This window comes from Panthera onca, chromosome A3 (genome assembly GCF_046562875.1).
Source record: "Panthera onca isolate mPanOnc1 chromosome A3, mPanOnc1 haplotype 2, whole genome shotgun sequence".
NCBI lineage: Eukaryota > Metazoa > Chordata > Mammalia > Carnivora > Felidae > Panthera > Panthera onca.
In genome coordinates this window covers 75073669-75086577 of record NC_138341.1, presented here as the reverse complement: position 1 = coordinate 75086577, position 12909 = coordinate 75073669, and the positions used below count along the sequence as shown (strand labels likewise).

The 12909-nt window shown below is 40.4% G+C and overlaps 1 protein-coding gene across 3 annotated transcripts in view; it reads right to left on the bottom strand.

Annotated features, from left to right (window-relative positions):
* The window catches only part of SRBD1 (S1 RNA binding domain 1), a 203974-nt gene that overhangs the window by 179471 nt on the left and 11594 nt on the right, over nt 1-12909 (bottom strand). For all 3 annotated transcript variants that reach the window (XM_060607037.3, XM_060607099.3, XM_060607042.3), the window contains exon 4: nt 7699-8085. In XM_060607037.3, coding sequence (XP_060463020.3) covers nt 7699-8085 — 387 coding nt within the window. The remainder of the gene's footprint in view (nt 1-7698; nt 8086-12909) is intronic.

Sequence of the window (12909 nt, the reverse complement as noted above, 5' to 3'; positions counted from 1 at the left end):
TGAACCAACAAGAATTACCTTTTTAAAATGTATACTGGATCATGTCACTTGACTGGTCAAAACCTTTCAATGATTTCCCAGTACATTTAGAATCCAAACTCCTTACCACAACTCAAAAAACATAAGCCTCCAGCCTTCCCCTTCCCCTTATTAGATGCCAGCCCCAAAGGCTTTTTCTCAATTCTAGAACAAGCCCAGCTGCTTCCCTCTTTAGAGGCTTTCCTAAGGTTGCTCCCTCATTCAGAAATGCTCTTCTTGCTATCTTCCCTGACCCCTCCAAAAATCACTTATCAGTGCTTTCTCAAACCTGAACCTCTTCCTGTTTCTTTCTTATTCCAGCCAACATCATCTTCCACCACAGAAAGCCTCAGGAATATTATGGCTATCTCCTCCAACAACACCTTCTCATTATGTAGCAGCCATGCGACTTGAGAGCACTTGACCTCAACTCTACCTTCACAGCATTTTGTCCACAAGTATAACACAGTTGTTTTATAACTGACAACCAGACGGGCGCCCGGGTGGCTCAGTCAGTTAAGTGTCCAACTTCGGCTTAGGTCATGATCTCGCGGTCCGTGAGTTCGAGTCCCACATCAGGCTCTGTACTGACAGCTCAGAACCTGGAGCCTGCTTCGGATTCCGTGTCTCAGTCTCTCTCTGTCCCTCCCCCACTCATGCTCTGTCTCTCTCTCTCTCTCTCTCTCTCTCTCTCTCTCTGTCAGAAATAAATAAAACATTTTAAAAAAAATGACTTTTATAATTGACAGCCAGAGTGTGGCCAGAAAGATTAGTCCAATCAGCATGAAGCTCAAAATCTAGGTTCAACTCCGGACCCAGGTACAATTTCTTCTTCTGGAGAAACACAGCTTGTACATGTTAGACTCCTGAAGCTGAGGATGGCAGCGCTAAGATAATCGTGGAAAGACTGTTTCAGTGCAATGACCAAACTTTCTTATTATACAGGTTAATAAATCTTCTTTATTGCTTAAGCTAGTTTGAGATGGGTTTTCTCTTATTGCAACCAAAAGCATTCTAATCAATGTCCTCAGTATCGCTGTGTGTTCTCTATCATGACCATCTCATCTGTCACCAAGGAAGCAAACTGAACTTCTAAAATGTCTTTTCTTTCTTCTCGAGTTCCCTTTCTGCTAGTATCATTATTTTATCTGAACCACAGAGCAGTTTTGTTTTCTATGCCTTCCACTCAGCCTCTGCATTACTGCTGATATTTCTATGCATTTTTTTAAATGTTTATTTATTTATTTTGAGAGAGAGAGAGAGAGAGAGAGCGAGAGAGAGAGAGAGAGAGAGCACATGCAAGCACATGCAAGCAGGGCAGGGACAGAGAGAGAGGGGGAGAGAGAATCCCAAGCAGGCTCTGCACTGTTAGCACAGAGCCCAAGGCAGGGATCCACTCCCACAAACTGTGAGATCATGACCTGAGCCGAAATCAAGGGTGGGACACTTAAGCAACTGAGCCACCCAGGAGCCCCTGATTATATTTCTAAAACATAGACATAATGAATTCTGTATTTTTTTCTCTTTTTTTTCTTCTGAACACAGGCTCCAATGACTCTTATCTACCTACTGGTAAAAGTCCAGCCACTGTGGCACAGTTTTAAAATCCCTTCCCGGGGCGCCTGGGTGGCTCAGTCGGTTGAGCGTCCGACTTCGGCTCAGGTCACGATCTCACGGTCCGTGAGTTCGAGCCCCGCGTCAGGCTCTGGGCTGATGGCCCAGAGCCTGGAACCTGCTTCCGATTCTGTGTCTCCCTCTCTCTCTGCCCCTCCCCCGTTCATGCTTTGTCTCTCTCTGTCTCAAAAATAAATAAACGTTAAAAAAAAAAAAATTTTTTTTAAATAAAAAAATAAAAAAATAAATAAAATCCCTTCCCAAGTGTGGTTCCAAATATCACTATTCTAAAGGAGTAAACAATCTAGAAGGGAGAACAAACGTTAATGTAAATAAGTACAAATAAAACAGGATGTGCCAGTGATATAATGTTTTCAGAGAAGAGAAAGGTAATCAAGAAAGACTTTCTCCAGGGGTAGTATTTCAGCTGGCCCTTTCTTAAAAGATAGGCCAGATTCTGAAAGATAGATTGCAGAAATGAAAATGACCAAAATACTCATTATTTTGGAACCATGTGATTGTTACAGCAACCTATGGGTTCCCACTACCCTAAACTACCTCAGCTACCGTTAACTGAAAGGGGCTCCAACTCAGTCCAACTTCCACATCTGGGTCATACTAGGTCCTAACAAATCCAGAAGCATCATATGTGTTAAGGGAGTGTATGCTGCTGCTTGTATAGATTTGCTCCTTGAAATTTAAGACAAGAGAACTCCCTCCATAAGCAGTCACCACGCTTGGGCCTCCAAATCACCCAATTTCTTCTGTCTTAATTTAGTCAAACGTTTATTTTAGCTCATGTTATATGCCAATAACCATACCAAGCCAGTGAAAATCAAATGTAAAAAACCAAGTCCCTCTTCCCAAGGAGCTTACAAGCTAGAAAGAAGACAGTCAGACAAGTTGAAATATAGTGTGATCTGTACTCTGACAGAAGCACATATGGATTGTTTTAAGAGCAAATGAAAGGTAGAAACATCTAACTCTGCAGCGATGGAAAAGCACCAAAGAGAATGAAAGTATCTCCAGGCAGCCAATAGGGGCAGGAATTCCAGGAAGAGAACAGCATATCAAAAGCCACTGATGAGAAACCACTGCACATTTTAACATTGCTGCAAGTTCAGGGGCGCCTGGGTGGCTCAGTCGGGTGAACATCTGACTTCAGCTCAGGTCATGACTCGCGGTTCGTGGGTTTGAGCCCGCATCAGGCTCTGTGTTGACAGCTCAGAGCCTGGAGCCTGCTTCGGATTCTGTGTCTCCCTCTCTCTCTGCCCCTCCCCCGCTCATGCTTTGTCTCTCTCTCTCTCTCTCAAAAATAAATACACATTAAAAAAATTTTTTTTTAATTGCTCTAAGTTCAGCAATGCTAAAATGTACAAGGGGTATTGAGATGAGGTGAAAAATGGAAAGGTGGATGGAGATAGGGGATGAATTCCATATAGGTTTGAACATTATTCTATACTCAACAGTAACCCACTCAATAATGATCTGCTCATTACTGAATTGCAGTTGTTGAGTCAATCCCCCTATGAACCCTGTGACATTTACGAGTCAATGAGATCTGTGGACTAGAGCAAGTGGCTCACAATGTGTGGTCCCCAAGCCAGTAGCATAAGCATCACCTGGGGACTTGTCAGAAATGCAAATTCTTGAATGCCACCCAGATCCACTGAACCAGAAACTCTGAGTGGGGCCCAGAAATCTGTGTTTCAGAAGAACAAGGTGAACAACAAAGACATAACTAAAGGAGTTAAAAGCAGAGACCAAACCTTAGGGATAGGTAGGGGTAAGGCAGAGAAATACTATAGTTTTTACTTTTAAACTATTCACATTTGCTAATATCTAATAATATTTATAGTTAACTGGTGGATAAGACTGAGAGTAAAGTAAAAAGGAAGGCAGTCTCAAGATTTTTTTCAACCCTAACACTTAAATAATAGAAGCACCTTTTGTGACTGTCATTTGAAGCTAACACTTGAATAAGGCTTATTATGTTCTAAACATTTTCACTTATTCAGCATTAATTCAAATTATATGATAGGTATTAGTGCTCCCATTTTAGAGACAGAAAACCTGAGGTCCAAAAAAGTTAAATTGCCTAAAGTTCCACAAGCTATATTACCTTTTCAAAAATCTGATGTGTGCAAAGCAAGATGATTTTTTCAGGCAAAAATATAAATTAATCAAACATCCTCACTTCTCTTCCTGAATCCCACTAGAGATGAAACATGGTGCCTTCATACTGCCCTCTGGTGTCTAAACTTCCAACAAAATGGACTTCTCCCAGAGTGTCCTGAGATTTACTTCTCCAAATCTATATTCGATTCCCTCAGTTAAAAAAGGAAACATCTGGGTATCAACAAACTATAGCTTTAATCACCCGGGCAGCATCTACATTTTAAAAGAACATCTAAATTAAATTCAACCCTAATGAGAATTGAGAGATGCAATTTTCTACTCAAAATCATCTCCAAATCAGCAGTTGGACACCTCCTTTCTGAAAAGCTTTTGATCCCTGCTGTTCTCTTTACCCTGGTCTATTTATTTTTATTATATCACTTATTTTATCACACACAGGAGCTTCCTTAAAGACTGCAAAAGGAAAAACTATGCTGTTATAATCAATAGTGGTTATAGGAAAGACGACAGGAAACTGGACCATATAGAGTACTGTAGGATGCTGGTAAGGTTCTGTTTCTTGAACTAGAAGCTTGTTACATGGTCACACTTTCAAATATTCAAGAGCTATACACTTAAGTATAATTTTCCGTATACATACTTCAAAAACAGGTTTTTTTAAATTTTTTAATGTTTTTTATTTTTGAGAGAGAGAGAGAGAGAGAGAGAGAGAGAGAGAGAGAGAGAGAGAATGAGTGGGGGAGGGGCAGAGAGAGGGAGACACAGAATCAGAAGCAGGCTACAGACTCTGAGCTGTCAGCACAGAGCCCGACATGGGGCTCAAACCAAGGAGCAGCACAATCACGACCTGAGCTGAAGTCAGATGCTCAACCAACTGAGCCACCCAGGCACCCTTCAGTTTTTTGGGGTTTTTTTAAAGCCCATCACAAATACCAGATGAATTAAAGAAACAAAAAGGGCTAATTCCATTGTTGTACTTAATCTCTCCTGGAACAACAGGTAACCTAATGGGTGGTGTGTGCTTATGTGCAAAACTACAGTGAAAAAGCCAATTTAGAGACACCCACCTCCTTCCTGTCCCCCTTCTTTCCCCAGTTTTGTCATCCCATCATCCTGATCATTTCCTGCAAGAAAAATGGCTAATAAAGAGGGTTGGCTTGCTTTTCCTACCTAATTTAGCAAACTTTACTAATATATTATATGTGGCTGTTCTACTCACCTACTTCCAGCCCCCTCAAAATAAAGAAACTATATAATAGCAATCACCATTTTGAAGCATTTAATTTTTCTCAAAAATTGGTTGTAGCTAGTCACCTCTTCAAACTCTCATAAAGGTCATGGTGTTTATATTATATTTGCATAATGATATAATGTGTTTAACAAAAACCAGTTTCTGATAGTGACCACACATTTGTAGTTTTGGGGAAAGGGCTGAAGAATAGGTTGCTTCTGCTCAAGGGATCCAGAGATCCCCAAAGCCTGATTAAGAAATGGACACAAAGTATGTTTCTAATGAAGTCTATAAATAACTTAAGTACTTAAGTAATGGCAATGCAGTTTTCCGTCCCCAAACAAGATGGTGATGTCCTGAAAAATCAGTGGACTTTTCAGAGTTGAGAAACACACCACGAAGGGAAAAAAACAGAAGGTCATGGTGTCATGGTGGGCAGGAGCCACGGGGAACAGCACACAAAATGAAAGAAATATAAAAGACATTTCCCACATGTTCAATTAGTAATGATTAATAATCTCTATATAATTAATTTCCATTGACCATTCCTTACTAAGTATTTTTCAGGATTTCCCAAAGACCTTGGCCATATATTGTGTTCTGTGGCAGATAATATGCATATCAAAGCCATTTCAATTAGTCTGGTCCTCACCCACAGGTTCAAGGCCTTCCTGATCATCAGACTCAGCACTGGTCAATCTCACTCTTCTCAATCCCCTCTCCCCTAACACCTGCCACTGTTGTCAACCATGTTTGGAAGCAGGAATGCAGTGCCAAGATAAAATTATTCTCTGCTGCTTATGGGGAATAAGAAAGGAATGAAAAAGATCCATATATATCACAAGAATTGTCTGAAAAAGTAACTCAGGGTTGGACAAGGATGACTACATCTGGTTAAACAAAAAACCCAAATGCAAATCACACCTAAAGTTCCCCAGGCAACCCCTAAACCCACCTAGAAAATGCTGAGCTTACTCATTGTCAGGGTGCTCAGTGAAGGTGGCCGCTGTAGCAACCACTTCTCCTAATTCACAAGCAAGGAGTGCCAGATTCCAAGGACACGCTTGTTTGAGCTGTCAAAAATCACTTCCGACAAGGGAGGGGAGGAGAAAACAATGCTTGGAATTGAAAGGAAAGAGAGAGAAGTGAGAAAGTGTCTTCCTCAAGTCCTCATGGTTTTTCAATTTCTGGTTCAAGGCCTTTAGGAGACTTGATCACACTTTGTCCCTTACATTCTTTGAAAGACCTCGGTGTTCTTGGTAATAAATAAACTCTTTTCATTTTAAACTCATTACAAGTAGTTTTGTATTATTTGTAACTGAGAGACAACTGGGTAAGGCAGGACCATTTTCTTCTCTTTTTCTGTTACATAGATTAGGGGATGGGTGTGAAGCAAGGTACCACAGAGTAAGGAGCCCTTAATTTTGAAGAACTTACAACCACACTTCAAGAGACTTCATCGTCTTTGAAACCTTCCCCCCTCCCCCTCCTGCTCACTGTCCACTACTAGAGGCAGATCTGTGTCAATAACAGAAATAAGCTTGTAAGCGTTAGTGAAAAGAAAGTGGGACATATCCACCTGTCCCTGTGAGTCTGGACTGGAACTAAGCAAGGAGTCTGCATTTTAAGAAAGTCTTCACATGAATCGGATACAGGTGGTCCATAAACCATCCTTTTAAAACATTTCTTTGTAGGCTTAAGTGAATAAGGAAAAAGATGGTATACAAAGGAGCCTAATTATACACTGTTTCTCCAAGAAACTTTGAACTATTTAGTTGAGGAACAAAGATGAGAAGAAAACTCTGAGGCAGCATCCTATTCCTTAGTGGACCAGAGAAAAGAAAAATCATAATTAAAAATTACTGGCGATGTTCGACTAATAGGTAATAGAAGAGACAGCATGGGTAAAAAAAAGTTCCTCTGAAGAAAAAGGTAACCCACACACAGTCCCAGGCTGAGAAGCCAGCAGAGGCCCCAGGTTGCAGAGCAGTAATTCACAGAAGCAGAAGAAGTTACATCAGAATCACCACAAGACAGGTAAGAAAGAGGGAGGTCATGCCTATCTACCCGGATGGGCACTGCCATAATTAAGTTTGAGATGTCCCCCAGAGTGTGTTGGCACACATAGAAGGTTGAGAATCACTCTTTAAAAGTCACTCTTCAGGTCTTCTCTGCCATTCCCAAAGCCAGTCAAGAAACTGGGAGAAGTCAATGGCAGCTCAAGTTGAAATTCAGAAGAATTTTCCTAAGAAATTTCTAGCCTTGTTTATAGTATATTACAACATTACATTACGAGTTAGAGATGTACTAATGGCTAATGACCTAATCACTCACCTACTTTTACAGGGAAACACAGGCCAAGTTCAAAACAAAAACTTAACAATGAACTTTTGAAGGCCCAGTCTGTTGGTACAATCTCTCTACAAAGTGCATGTTCACTCCAACACCATGGCAGAGACCAACCTTGCCCAAGGTCATAGCTCGTAGTTCAAGAGCTGGCGATGATGTGATGATGAGTGCTATAATACACAACGGCGTACCTGGGACAGGAACCAGTGCCCAAAGCCTCCGGAAATCACTGGCAAAACAAAAGAGAACTAAAAACTCCCAACCCTTTCCTTAGCCAGTGCCACTCCTACTTAGTGAAACAGAAAGGAATCAAATGAACTAAAACGCCAGAAAGCAACTGCACATACCTGTACTATGTCCCAGTTCATTTCCACCTCCTCCTTAATATTGGTGGCATTTGCTGGAAGCCTCACAGGCTGCCCTTGGGGACATGTTTCCGTCTTCATTTTCTTTAAAGGGGACTGACCAAATGTAAAGTCATCTCCATTCTCTTCCTTCTTGCACGCACCTTCCCACATGGTGCTTGTGGACGGCATCTCTGCAGCCTCGTGCCCACTCTCTATGGTGCTGGCCCTGTTGCCTTCTTCATCAACTTTTAGCTTTTTGGTCCTCTGACCTGAAGGTGACTGAGCTGAATTTTTCCGTTTTGTCTTTGCTGTTTTCAGAGTCTGCACAGTATCCAACTTATTTTTTCTGTCTTCCAAATCAACATCAGCAATAGCCACAGAGTTATTCTATCAAATGGTAAATAGAACACATGAGAATTAAAAGAGAAAAACTGAATGCTCTGGAATATTATTCAGCAATAAGAAGAAACAAATTATGGTACACACAATAGCTTGGAAGAATCTCAAGGAAACTATGTTGAATGGAGGCGGGGGGGGGGGGGGGAGGCAATTGCAAAAAGTTACACACTTAATAATTTTACATAATATTAATGATTTATGATTTATATAACATTCCCCCCAAAATTAGTGGTTACTGGGTGTCAGAGACTGGGGTAAGGGTCAGGAGACAGGTGGATGCAGCTACAAAAAGGCAAATATTAGGCAATACTAGGGATCCTTGTAGTGATGGAACTGTTCTGGATGGTGGATACACATAGGCATACATGTGATAAAACTGCACAGAACATACAGATATACACATATAAAACTGGAGAAATCTCATAAGATCCCTGGATTTTATCAATGTAAATATCCTGGTTGTAACATTTTACTATCGTTTTGCAAAATGTTATCACTGGAAGAAATTAAAGGGTACACGGTCTCTGTATTGTTTTTTTACAACTGTATGTGAAACTATAATTATCTAGAAATAAAAAGTTTAATTTTTAACAATGAGTAAAGGATAAGTTTACACGTGCTGGAAAAACCAAGATTTAAAACCTACAATCAAAAGTCAACTCTTTGGGGGAAAAAAGTAACACTCACACACTCATAAAACTCAACAGGCTATACCTGCCACCAATTTATGCAGAAGGCTAGGGAAGAGAAAACATGGCATGACAGCAGAGTAGTGCCAGGAGTTTTTCTTTAGGAAGAGTCTGAGTAGCAGTCCACACTAGTGTTCAGGGGCTACTCTCTCAACCGCCCCCAGCCCTCGTGACAGCTCAAGTGTGAAGGACTGATACCTGGCATTCATTTTGGCAATGGAGTGGTAAATGACATATAGACCTTGCCTGTATGGAGTTTACAATTTCACAAGCTAGCCTGTTTGGGATTGCCTAAGTGATGCAGATGGCACAAACTCAACCAAAGCAAGAATTCCCTAACTATTTTTCAGTCAAAATCCAATTCTCTCTCCTTTATCAAGTATTTTTCCAGAGTTCCTGACTACTGAAAATACTGGAAACTACAATAAAGAGCACCCCTCCCACCACCTAACCTGGAAATGATGTAGCCCTCTGGGTATTACATTTTTAGCTGCAACATAATGGGTAAGAACAGAGATATAAAAATAGAACAAGTCCTAGGTCCATATGAGTTGATAATAACTCTGATCATATGACTTGACATAGCAAAAGAAAGGTGTCAATCATACAGAGGGCTGTCAGCCACAGAAGAGAAGAAAAAGAGGAACTGTAAAAAGCAAATATGACCAGCATTCTTCTAAGCAAGGTGCAAGGAAGAGGGAAGCTTAGCATACAGATTCTGAGTATTTTGGTCCCAATGGTAAGATAGCCCTCCTGTGAGATGGACAGACCAGACTACCTTAGATATGTGCATTTAAAACATTTGATGTCATTGTGACAAACATAATACCTAGGCCACAGTAGGCATTCAATAGACCCAAAAAAATGGATTTATCTAATTCTCCCAATCTGAATCCATGCTCATCAAGTAAATTTCTGATTCTCATTTAAGTGCCTACTTACTTCAACCTCTGAGGAGTGATGATACCAGTCAGAAAAATGTCATTAATTATTAAACCACTCTTATGAGCATGGCTGATGTAAAACCACCCAAGAGAGATAATACCGTTTCCTGAAATGCTGACAAAATCATGTTGCTAACTTAGAAACCCAGTTCCAGGGGCGCCTGTGTGGCTCAGTCAGTTAAGCGTCCGACTTTGGCTCAGGTCATGATCTCACAGTTCATGAGTTCGAGCGCTGCTTTGAGCTCTGCACAGACAGCACCAAGCCTGGAGCCTGCTTCAGATTCTGTGTTTCTGTGTCTCCCTCTCTCTCTCACACTCTGTCACACTCTCTCACACCCTGCTCACACTCTGTCTCTGTCTTTCTCTCTCTTACTCTCTCTCTAAAATAAATCAAACGTCAAAAAAAAAAAAAAACAAAAAAAACAAAAAACCCAGTTCCATGACTTACATGCTACCCATGAGCAAGTCACTTAGCATTTCTCACCTTGGCTTTCTCATCTATAAAGTCAGGATAACAACAGCATCTGCCTCAATGGGTTGTTGTGAGGATGAAGTAAGCTCATACAATTGAAGTGCTGATCATGTTGCCTCGCTAAGGGTAAGCACTAAAATATCTGTGAACACCACCACTACCACACCTAGACCACCTCCTAGGAGAGGGAAAAGGAAGTAGACAAAAAAACGAAGAAAAAGTAAAATGACTAAGAGGAAAAGAAGAAAAGTCAACAGTCATAAAGACCCTTAAGGGTATCCTCTCTGGAGTCTTTGGGTAAGACTTACCTAGTGTTTCTCAGTGTTGTCCATGGACCCCTGGGGGCCCTAAAGCCCTTTCAGGGTCTATGAGATCCAACTCCATTCAAAATAACGCTAAGACATTATTTGCCTTTTTTTTTTTTTTTTTTTTGACATTCACTGATGGTACGAGAGCAACGGTAGCAACACCCAAAGGCAATGACACAAAGCAGTACTAGCAATCACCGTTCCCTCCACAGCCACACACTTAGAATAAAACAATGTTGAGTTCCACAATGCAGTTAAAAATTACTAATTTTTAAGGTTTCATTCCTTGAAAACACACCTCTTTAATCCTCTATGTTGAACTGGTCAGTCCACGTAAAGCACTTCTGCTGCGTGCGGGTGCATACAGATATGCACCGGTCGTCTGGAGCAAAGCTCTCCTGCACCTGTGTCAGTTGTGAACTGAACTGGCTTCTTTTTCCATACACCACCATGTTTACTTGAAATAATGACTGACAAGTTATGGATTTTCAGACGGGATCTGGCAGACATTTTCTCATAAATGAACTGAGACTGTCACTGTTAAGGACACACCTGACATTTGCAACCAACAGTAAAATTCAAGATTTAAAAGCGAAAATTAGAATTTTGAAAAATTTGTATACACTGTGAACTTGACAGCTTCCCAACACCGTGATGAGACTGGTGATTACATTAATAAATGTAACATTTTATCATCAGATAATGAAAGATGCTAACATTTGGGAGATCTGCATAAATTAGTGAACCGATATTTTGCAAAAGACTGATATACTTTATGTCACATATTCATGCATGGGTGAAAGATCCATCCAAATAACACAGACCAAAGGGTTTTAATGTAATTGTCTAAAAAAGTTCATTAATTTGATTTCGGATTCCACAATGAAACAAACTTTTAAGAAACTACCACTTCCTAAGTTTTGGTACTGCATCGAATAAGAATATCCACATTTATCTGAAAAAAGCTTTTAAAACACCTCTCCCTTTTCCAAATACGTATCTGTGTGGAGGCGGGTGTTCTTTATACAATTTCTGTCATATTCTAGTAAGTCAGACATCTGCAAAAATGTAAAACAGTGTCATTCTTCTAATTTTTTGTAGTTGGTTGGGAAAATATATACTTCTTTTTCACGAGAGTGTTAGTTGCATAATCATATAATAGGTTTATTATTTTTAAATTGATCAATATTTTAATTTCTCATTTTTAATTTCTCATATGGTAAATATCAGTACCAAAAACCCACATAACCAAAAGTTCCTTGTGGTCATCAGTAACTTTTAAGAGTGTAAAGGGGTTCAAAGACCAATAATTTTGAGAAATGTGGATCTAAACTATCAAAAACATAGGGAAATATCTCCCCATTTTATAAGATTCTATAGCCTGTCTTAGTGACATACTCAAGTTTAACATGCCTCCATCAGAACATTTCCCTCCTTATATTCAACCTCAATCTTTGGCAGACTGAATAATCAAAGCTCATTCCCTTCTGCCTTCATTGGTTTTTTTAATCAGCCTTAACACTCCAAATGGTTGTTATGTAGCCTATGACTAAATCCAAGAAAAATCAGATCACTCCTCTTTTTGCTGTCTCCAAAAGTAGTAAACTAAGGTAAAAATGTGGCTCATTGTGTCTTTTACAGTCAAATCAGTCAGCAGGCCTTGGCCTTGCCTTGTGTTGTACTGTGTGAGCTTGACAGAGAACTGGAGAGGGATAAGGAGTCAAGGGGACGCTTCTTAAAAATTAGACTTTAAAGAGCATTTTTACACTCTGTAGCAACTGAGCCACTGGAAGAAAAGTTGACAAGAAAAAAGAAAGGGGATGCCTAACGACACAGACCTTGATTCAGAGGGGATGGCATTGACAGCCCCAGCAGTGGGACTAACTCTGGATAGGAGGGATGACATTTCCTCCACTGTAACAGGACAATGAACACAAATACAGCTAGCCCGGTTGTGAGACAACAGGAAGCTCCATATATTCTCAAATATGCAAAAGGCAATGTCATCAGCTGAGAGGGAAAGAGGAGGAAGAAATTTAGGAAGTTGAAGAAAAGAGAAAAAATTGGAAAAACAAATCTGCCAGAGAAAAAAAAATGAGTCTACCAGGTATTTTTAGTGTAATTTTGAGGTCTGAGATTATGAATCTAAAGGAAAACAAATTAGGTCAAGGCCATTTTCAGCAACAGTCAGCTGCTCAGTGCTGGCAGAAGAGAGGCGATGGCTCACCCAGTGTCGGGTTGATCATCCACATGTGATTGAAGGCAAGAAGGGCAAAACCGGTGTGACTAATAAAAAGTGATTTAAATGAGACACTATGTAGTCTAGACTAGGTAAGGCAGGAAAAGGGCTGACTGGCAGTGATCTGTGATGCAGATCTGGGTCATGGCTCTCAGCCCTG